The sequence below is a fragment of the Lactuca saligna genome, chromosome 6, assembly GCF_052625555.1.
Source record: "Lactuca saligna cultivar CGN05327 chromosome 6, ASM5262555v1, whole genome shotgun sequence".
In the NCBI taxonomy this organism is placed as follows: Eukaryota; Viridiplantae; Streptophyta; class Magnoliopsida; order Asterales; family Asteraceae; genus Lactuca; species Lactuca saligna.
This window is the reverse complement of record NC_136422.1, coordinates 132,547,893-132,558,420: the sequence shown is the minus strand read 5'-3', so window position 1 is coordinate 132,558,420 and position 10,528 is coordinate 132,547,893. Positions and strand designations below refer to the sequence as shown.

General features: G+C 30.9%; 1 protein-coding gene across 2 annotated transcripts; it reads right to left on the bottom strand.

Moving 5' to 3' along the window:
* Nucleotides 1-4,765: 4,765 nt before the first annotated feature.
* On the bottom strand, nt 4,766-9,976 carry LOC144999762 (putative transcription factor KAN2). 2 transcript variants are annotated; one of them, XM_078958927.1, is made up of 6 exons: nt 9,156-9,976; nt 8,952-9,028; nt 7,309-7,354; nt 7,058-7,220; nt 6,038-6,098; nt 4,766-4,905 (listed from the first exon to the last, which is right to left on the bottom strand). In XM_078958927.1, the coding sequence occupies exons 1-6, from the start codon at nt 9,760-9,762 to the stop codon at nt 4,786-4,788; spliced, it is 1,074 nt and encodes a 357-aa protein (XP_078815053.1). In that variant the 5' UTR covers nt 9,763-9,976; the 3' UTR covers nt 4,766-4,785. The 2 variants fall into 2 exon arrangements, with proteins under 2 accessions (XP_078815053.1, XP_078815054.1); XM_078958928.1 differs by having other exon boundaries at nt 4,793-4,919.
* Between the last annotated feature and the right edge of the window lie 552 nt (nt 9,977-10,528).

The window sequence follows — 10,528 nt, the reverse complement described above, 5'->3', positions numbered from 1 at the left end:
AAAACCCCACCAAAAGTGATATGAGCCCTAACTTCTCATACTCAAAGGATCTATTCAATAAAACAAGAAAGGTAAGGACTTCATACATTGATCTGAAGCTGAAGATGGGGATGAAATAGATCCACAAGCTCTTTTCTTGATCCTTGCAACACCCTTGATCATCTCCCCAAGGAATGACCTCCAATAAGTCTCTTTCCCTCTCTTGCCTACAAATGTCTCTATGGTTTCTCTCAAGTGACGAATGACACTAATGGGGGGTGTCAAGGAGGCTATAAGTGCCTTTAAATAGGCCCAGGCCCGAAAGAATTAGGGTTTCTACCAACAACGCTGACTCGACGAGTCATCTCTTTGACTCGTCGATTCTATTCATTATCCATGTCACCAAGTCGCGACCCTACTTGACGAGTTGAGGCACCAACTCGTCGAGTCCCTCAAAAATATTTAAATTAAATAATTAAAATAATATACCTAGTAAACCGAATGTTACAGTAAGGTTATTTAGGGTTTATTAATATATTAAAAGTATAATATATTAATATGAAATCATATTATTTAATTAGTATTAATCAATAATTAATTTGGAATTAATTTTGTGGTCAAAAGAGACTAATTAAATATAGGGGGATTGATTATGTAAATCGATCATTGTTGTAGTGTGGGTCAATGATCCATGATCATGTAGGTAGGCTAAACTAATCCATTGATAGTCCTTGGAGGTTAAACCCATGGAGCATGAAAATATGGAAAGTCATGGGTTATTAGGGTTTACAAAGTGTAACCCTAGCATGTGCAACACTATAAATAGAGCCCCCTAGAGTCAAAATCGGTTGCCCCATCATTCCAAGAGAGTGATACACGATTTTGAGTTTGCTAGCCTATTCTCTCAAGCATCCTCTTGCATATGGTGTTTGTGAACCAATAGAGGCATCACACTTGAGGTTCTTAAGCTTTCAAAGGTCAAGAACTCTACCCTATTCAAGAGGTATGCATCCAAAATAAGTTTTATTATATAACTTCAATTGTATGCTTGCTAGGGTGAATGCTTTGGAAAAACAAAATGCATGTATAATTAGAGAAAAACATAGATCCAAAGCATTTAGGGTTGCATGTGCACCATATGAGTGTTATAATGCTCAAAACCCAACAGTTTGTACAATGTATTCCAGCTAAAGCTGATTTATTTGGTTTTACTTATTTGCCTATACCATTAAAAAAGCATGGCATTATAAAAAGGCTCAATATAGATATATGAAGGCATATATAATGTTTTATTTATCAGAAAGTCATATGGAAAGTATTGTATATTTAATTTATTAATTTTTTTAATTATGGGTATTTTATATTTAATCTATACAAAGGCTCATTATAGATATATGAAGACATATAAAATGTTTTATTTATCATAAGTCATATAGAAGGTATTGTATATTTAATCTATAAAAAAGTTTTATTGTAGGTCTCATTTGTCTTTTGATAAATGTTACTAAAGCAAAATGAACTAGTAGTTGTAGTTATTTGATTTTTCATTTATTAGGGGGTTTCATTTGGCCCCAAATTGGCTTGGAATGACCCTAATAACATTTAGTGAGTTTTGATTTTTCGCTTTAAGGAATTATATCCAATTAAGATGACACTTACACTCCGTTCATGAGTTGTAGCAAATAAAAGAAAGAGAAGAGAAAAGAAATTAAGGAGAGAAAAGAAAGGAAAATTAATTTGTTTTTTTTTGTGTTCTCAAGTTTGAGAGAAGTGGAATGAAAGTTAAACATTTTTGTTCTTTCTCTCCAAATCCTTCCAAATCAAAATGAAAGTAAGGAAGAAAAGTGATAATTTAATTTCCTTCAACTTCTTTCTTTTAATAAAACTCAGGAACACTAATTTTTTTTTTACTTTCCTCTCTTTTCCATTAATTTACTTTTGTTTCTCTCTTTAAATTGAACTCGGAAATGGAGTGTAAGGGTTCATTAAAAATTTCATGATGAAATAAAAATGAAATCAAAGTTTGTTGTACAAAAAAATAGAAAGATAAAGTTTTATAAGTGAATCAGTTTGATTTAAAAGGAAATCATAAACGAAAATGAAATCGATTAAAAGTATATCTCACAAATCACAAAATTGTGACTTTTTTTTATATCTACGAGTCATGAACTTTTCTATTATTATTAATATGTATCATTTTATTTTTTATTTTTTGATTTTGAGATAATTATTGTAATATATTTTATTTATTTATTTATTATGTTTTTTATAGTGGATTGTATATATATAAGTGACGTTAAGGATGATTATATTATTTTGTTCAATTTTTGGATGAAAAGATTATTAATACATTGTATCTATCATATTTGTAATTAGCAGTTTATATCTTAGTTTTTACATATTTATATTAGATTAAAATTTTACCTTCATATATATATATGACAATAACATTTTACCATACAATTTAATTTGTACACGAAGCAGGCATATACGTAGTTTAATATAGTCGTCGTCATTTAAAATATATCTTAAGTTCTTTAACACTTATACTATATCTGTTTTATTGGCACATGTGGCAAGGTAAAGATGAAATGACTAATTTTTATGTTTAAACAGCAAATCTAATTTTTTCTTAAGTTAACATGTAATTTGACTTATGTCAAATGCTTTAAAAACCGGTTTGAATCGGCCGGTCGAACTGGGAACCGAAGAAGAGAACATTCAACTAGCTACGGTTTTATATTTATTTCTGAACCAAAATGTAGGGATGAGATTTAGAACCGGAAAACCGGACTGGAACCAGAACCGTTAGAACCGGAATATATGAAACTGGTTCCGGTTCCGGGTTTAAAAATTGGTTTTATCCGGGTTCCGGGTAATTCGGGTTTGGATACATCGGGTCCGGGTAAACTGGATCTAAAAACCGGAACTGTTGTTTGGAATCGGAACCACTTTTAGGGCTGGAACCGGTTTTTTTGAAACATTTAAAAGATGTATATATCTCATGTGTTTCAACTCCGATTGACATGCGGTTTTTCCAATATGTAATTTAGAGTTTGTACATGATTTTAGACTATAAATTTGCCATTTTTAGTTTTATATTCATTGACTTATAGTCCCCCAAAATCGAGATATTAAAGCTGGAAGTTTTTAGTTTTTTTGGTTTTTTTGTATTCGGTGAAAGTTTTAAAACATGCATATCTAATTCGTTTGAAGTCGGATTGATATGTGGTTTTTTCCAACTTTTAGTTTATAGTTTGTACATGAGTTTAGACTATAATTTTGTCATTTTTTGTTTAATATTTAATGATTTACAATCCTCCGAAGTCGGAATATCAAAACTGAAAATTTTCAACTTTTTAGCTTTTTTTTTTTTTATTTTTTTATTTTTTTTTTTACTTTGTATTTTGTGAAAATATAGACACATGCATATCTCATTCATTTAAAGTCGGATTGACATGTGGTTTTTTCCAGAGTGTATTTTAGAGTTTGATCATGATTTTAGACTATAATTTTGTTAATTTTGATTTCATATTAAATGAGTTATAGTCCCCCATAGTCGGGATATCAATATGAATTTTTTTAAAGTTCAACCCATTAACTAGTAAGTAATTAGCAAAAAATTCCGGTTTTTCCGGTTCTAAACCCACTTTATCCAGTTTCAAGCTACCCACTTTGATGTTTCCGGGTTTTTCGGGTCTAGGCCACTTTACCCGGTACCATATTCGGAACCGAACCAGAACCGGTTCCTACATACCGATCCGATTTCCGGTTCTTCAAAATCCCATTAACCGGTTCAGGGTTTTCCGGGTCCGGGTCCATCCGGTCCGGGTTTGGACCCATTTTCATCACTACCAGAACGAACCAACCAGTTTTTGTAAAAAACCAGTTGAATCGGTTAATTTGGATAAAAACATATGGAAATGAAACATTTTTGCATAATAAACATTGATAATTTTTTTCATATTTAATTTGGAATTTTCGAAAAAAAAAACATATTAAACTTTAAGAAGCTTTTGTATTCATTTAAAACTATAATTTATTTCAGTTTATACTTTATTTTCTTTTTAATATACAAAGAGTGATGTAAAACTAATCGTTATATATGTTTTTTAATGTGTTTGTATAGATCTATAACTTGTTTTTATGTATCTTTTTAATGTTTGAGTTTGTAAATATCAAATTATTGATTTATATATGTATGTAGGAAACTAGGAATAAAGATGAAAATTACGATAAATCAGATTATCAGACGGTTGAACCGGTTAAAACGGTTGAACCATAAATCATTCATCATACCGGTTTAACTAAAAAACCAGTTTTTAAAACATTGTCTATGTTAACGATGATACTAGAACTGTCGATCTCAAAGAAGAAGACATCACTTGATATCGACTGAAATAAAGAAATTGATGTTTGCCATAGAATTCAAGAAAAATTATAAGATGGATTGAAAATTCAAAACTCATTGATTTTTTTTTTTTACATATAATCAAGATCTATAATATCAAAAGGGTCAGATAATGGGTCTCTCACAAATTTTCAATTGCAAAGATATGCTTTTCAAAACCCTACTCCCTTTTGTTGCTTTGTGTACCCTTTCTTGTCTTGTTGCCTTCCTTTTGCTCTCTTTTTCCCATTCTTTTACTTTTCTCTACAGATTTTCCAGTGGGCACCATTCTTTTCACCAGCTCCCATTAAAAAAACTCAATGATATCTAAATGAGTAGTAATATATATATATATATATATATATATATATATATATATATATATATATATATATATATATATATATATATATAATTCACTGAGATCTTCCTAAAGTGAACTCTAGGCTAGGCTTCTTAAGGCTGGTCTGTGAATGGCTTGATGAGCTTACTTCAGATGACCTCTCATTCTTCATGCCTTTTGAATTTATTTCCTTCTGCAAGAAGAAAGCTAGTCCAGGGTTACACCTTACATTTTTAATCCAGTTGTAATATATAAATATTAGTCGAAAGTGATTACAACACCATATAACTAACAAGTTTAGTTTGCAATTTGAATCTTTGTTGGTTAACCATATATATATGCAGCTCATTTCATCGTGTATACCGTATAATCTATTTGAATGTATCAAACTTCTATTGTATATTGTCTACTTATTGACGCTAAACAAAATTAATAACGTTTAATTGTGTTGAGAATGGGCATATACCCAATAAGTCTTAGTGGATCAACCATCTTTACAGCATGCAACTTAATTAACTTAAAGCGTTCCTACCATGAATTTGGCCATTAGGGTTTACATATACTATTCTTAATTTGGACAAGTGTCCCTTTTAAATTCACGTAGCCAAATTGATACAATTAAGGAAACTCATATGTCCGATACCACAAACTTCGAAAAGAGATCTTAGTCTTGTAGGATGTTACCTAGATTTGACGGAGGATGTTTTTTTTTCTTTGCTTTATGTTTCGCTTCCTTTAACTTGCTAAATTAAAGGACCTAACCTTTGCTTTTGCTTCTCATTTATTCTTCCACTTTATATGACAAGTTAACATGTATTTATATATTCCCATGCAAAGCATAAATATCACTATCAAACGTAGAGGGTATCCTATGTGGTAAATGTGGTTTCCGTATGATAATACCTCCTCAGAATTGTCTTTGAATACGTGTAGTATGCCATTCAGAAAATATCATAAAATTAAGAATACAAGTTCAAATGCATTAAATAGTTATTAAATTGTCTTTGAATCTAATATAAAATGCCTCTAAATAAAAGAACGGAAAACTTGAAATCAATGCTATCCACTATCATATAGTTAGCTATTTATTATTTTTAAAGTTAACTATTTATCATTTTACTATCATTACAAGTAATTAATGAACGGGTGCATATTCTTATCTTTTTTATTAGTTGAAAAGTATCATCATAAATGATCGTCAAACGACTGCATTAAATTTCACGAGACAGAGACATTTCACACTAGAAAGTATTCTAGCGTCTCGGGCTAAGAGAGCAATTATTTCGAAATATAAATGGAAATAGCATATATATATATATACGTACCTCAAGGGATAATATGCTCGATTCAAGATCTCCATGTTTAACTTGCATCAAAACTTCCCCACTACAGAAACCATGAAAAGAATAATTCCATCAGTTTAAAGCCCATACCAAAAGAAAAAGATGAGAAAAGCAAACCATGTATAGAAAGCTTTAATTCTTTCAATGCCTAGTTTTGTAGCTAGCTATAGCTTCTCACTTTTACCATTTTCTTTGAGATAAAAAGTTAAAACCAACCCATGTGAGGTCCCATTATACCCATGCCATGTACACAAGATGAAAAAGGGGGGAAACAAGAACAAGTATAATAAACACAAATGTATAGACAAAAGGTACAAAGGTGTTTCAAAGAGGGGAGGTTTTGACTTATAAACAATGGGGCCCTTCTTGAATGGTAATAGTTGATTGAAGGCCACATGATCAAAGGGAAGGGATATTTCTTAACATGCAACACGATAAGGGTAAATACACTTTTATTGTTTTATTTTAACCATAAAGCCCATCTTCCTGCCATTTGAAAGGTGGGTTTTATTTAAGAAGACGCAAAAAGCACATTTACGAGAATAGGACTTGTATTCTATGAATTCACATTCCTTCATGATAAACAGAATTAAGGATTACTTTAGTTCTCCCAAAAGACATGATTACCAATTTTTACTAATCTACAAAAGGCGCATGTTGAGAATAGTAGACAAGTAATGTTCAGATTACTGATGGTGAAAGATGATTGATAGTGGAAGTTGAATTGAAGGACAATGCAAAAGAACCCGCAAAAGAATTCCCCAATTATTCAGCAAGCATGTTTAATTTGTACATACAGCCACAAATGAACAGTGAAAATTGTCTGCGAAATTTACTACTCTAAGCTTGTTGTCCAAGCCCTCTAAATTTGTTAGGAATCATGGCATGTACCTCAGATACTTTTTGGATCATATATTTGTCATAAATAATTAAAGCTTACATTTTGCATTTCAAGAAACATTAATTTTAGTAGTAAAAATACATAATTATTAAAAGTTTCACCTTGATGAATTGCACCAACGACCAAAACAAAAATCTTTATCTTGATGAACACTAGACATTCCTCCATTTTTGGCTAATAACTCCATTCCGTGAGTCTGAATGCCAAGCATTATATCACCAGAATTGTCTCCTGATTTTCCATTCCCAAAGACTTCTGATTGTGCTAAGTAAAGATGAAAAATCGCATGATTCGAAGTTAATACAAAGCATCATGTATTAAATATACAAGACAAATAAGGGGCTTAATTAACCTGATGAAACCAATGCTTTATCAGTAGTCTTTACAGTTCTATACATCTGCAAAACAAGAATAACATAAATGTTATCTTTCTTAGAATCATAAAGATTAATTTATATTGTTGATTATCCGCTAACTTATCCCCAACAAACTCATCAATGATTTAACTCAATATACTTTAAATGGTACGACCAAATATTCATTTTATGTCCATATCTCTTTCATTTTATGCGAAATATAACCAAATTAAATATCTTCAAAGGTTTCGGATAAACTAGAAAAAAATAATCCTTATCATTTTTATCAGTTTTTATTTTTAAAGAAAAATATATAATAAAAAAATAGATATTTTTAAAAGAAATAGTGTGTGAACGTGCTTTATGCATTATAAAAAGGTGATATATATATATATATATATATATATATATATATATATATATATATATATATATATGTGTGTGTAATGGTGCAAAAAGAAAGTACAGAATAAAAAAGAAGGGATCTATTGTAGGGTGGAATGGTGCATGTCTATACGAGTGAAAGACAATTCAATCAATGTACTACTAAACCATGGTCAAGATGTGGGGTTAAGAAACAGCATGTGATGCTACTAGACATATGTATACATATATCATTGAGAAATGATGGCCTTTTTTGTACTTTCCCATATCTCAAGTTCCCCTCTGAAAAGAGAGAATTATTAATGCTGTTATTCAATTCAATCCTAATAAATACACACAATTGCACAGTGGACTGTGTGTAAACTTGTCTTGGCTTCTAATAATATATCTCTTTGTTTTAAATTCATTAGGTTTTGTCTTCTTCTTCTTCTCTTTTCTTTCTCTCTCTCTCTCTCTATATATATATATATATATATATATATATATATATATATATATATATATATATATATATATATATATATATATATATATATATATATATATAAAAGAAAAAGTAATATTATAAAAAAACATGTGTCATGTAAAGCAAAAAAAGCTGATTTTTAAAGCTGTAACACTGCAGAGCCATCAGATCTTGTAGGAAGAGAAGAAGAAGAAGAAAAGAAGAACAAGGTTGCGTTCAAAAGATTGGAGATCGGTCTCTGCATGGGAAATTTCAGTATGATTTTGAATTTATTTTAAAATATTTATTTGTTTTTTTCTGAAAATAAGAAGTTATTCTCAGACTCTAAAAGTCAAAAGTCAATACCAATAAAAAGATATCTGTCCCTGGGCCTCATATATATTGATGACTTATATATATATATATATATATATATATATATATATATATATATATATATATATATATATATATATATATATATATATATATATATTCAAAGAGGATGAATCATGAAAAACTAAGATCTATGTTGAGAACATTTGCTTCGATACGTAATCTAAATAAGGCATTGCCTTTTCTTAAAGAACGAATATGTTTTAGAACTACCCAAGAAAAAACACTTGAGTCTAAAAAAATCTGATCGAAAAATAGTAGTCTTCAGTTGTCTGGCTACAGCGTTGTACATGTTAGCTAGCTTTACGGGAAGGAGTGTTTGCGAATGTTGCATTAGCTAAAAATACTAATACCAGTTAGATTAGACTTAAAACCTCACTTGAAATAATTCGAAAAAATGGGAAGCAAGTTTACCTGTAAGTGAGATTTGACATGGGCTAACGTCAGGTCCTTTACATCCATTAGCTCAAGAACTGACTTAGGCGTTGCTCCTATGTTCATTACAAAAGCATATCCGAAAACGAAAGTAATTAAGAAAGCCAAAAGAACCAATTGATGGATAAAATTTTGTCTTAAATTCCGTAGAAATGAATATAGCAAAATTAGAGATCAACATACTTTCATGTCCACCCAAGAGCTCAACAGCATGGACAAAGCGAGCATGGAGGGTCGTCGTCCATCGCATCCTCGGAGCTCTCATGCTACGCTTTGCGGGAAACCTCGAAGACAATAATCTTGTTCGCGGAATATCATTAAAATTACTGCCATGAGTTAAAGAAGAAGAGCTACTAGAAGTAGCAACAGTGCAAGAATCTAATGAAGGCTGGTTATTTTGGTGATGATGATGATATTGAGCTGGTATCTGTAAATTGGGTTGGGTAGTTTGGTAAAAAATAGGAATTCCTTTTATGGGTTTCAATAACCCTTCCTGTAAGCTTAGTCCCTGGTGATGGTGATAAAGATTTGTTGTGATTGTGTTCTGGTTGAGGCCGGATTCATTAGAATGGGTTGGATATGGTTCGTAGAGGTCGAAAGAGGATTGAGATCTTGTTGTTGAGTCATGGAGGTGGGTTTGGGAGTTTAAAGCTCTCGTCCAGAAATGACCTAAATCAAAATCATGATCTTGATCAGTTGGATTTGATGTTCTCCAACTTATTGAAGTGGGTTGGGTGTTGGGTGGGCTGATTCGAAGAGATAAGTCTGGTTGTGAAGGAAAGAACTCCATTTTCACTTGCAAAACACTCAACTTTCTCTCTTTGTCTTGTTGCTCCAATCTTTTAAAGTATAATCAAGATTTCTTGCGAGGGTTTTGTGGTTTAATGGAGAAAGATGGAGATAGAGAGTATGAAGTGAAGGGAATGGTTTGTATATGGTATATGAAGTATATGTGTGAAAATGACACTTGAAGAGACCTAGGGAGAGAGTTGGGGTGGGGTAGAGTGGGGAGGGGGCCAAAATTTCTTTATGTGGACGTGGGGGTAGGAAAGAAAGCGAGGAAAAGGATGAAAAGTAAAAAAGTGAATAAGTTTGAGACTTGATTCCTTTACCATCTTTAACTTTTTCTTCTTAAGTTTTAGGTTTAACTTTATAATATATCCTAAAGTATTGCATACAATATCCGAAATCTAAGGAAATTAATGAAATAATTCAGATCCTATTATATATATATATATATATATATATATATATATATATATATATATATATATATATATATATAGAGAGAGAGAGAGAGAGAGAGAGAGAGAGAGAGGTAAGTTTAAATATAGATTAACAAATATTGTGTGGATGTAGGGATTAATATGGATCAAGTATTATTTAATTTTAATAATTAATTAATTAAACCATCTATCCTTTAATTTAGGCAATTACTTTGTTTAAAACCCTATTGCGTCTTTCATCCACATTCACAATATCCTTCTATTCTTGTTCAATCGACGTGTGATGAAGGATTCTGTGAGATTAAATGATCAAACTCACCAAATTCCTAA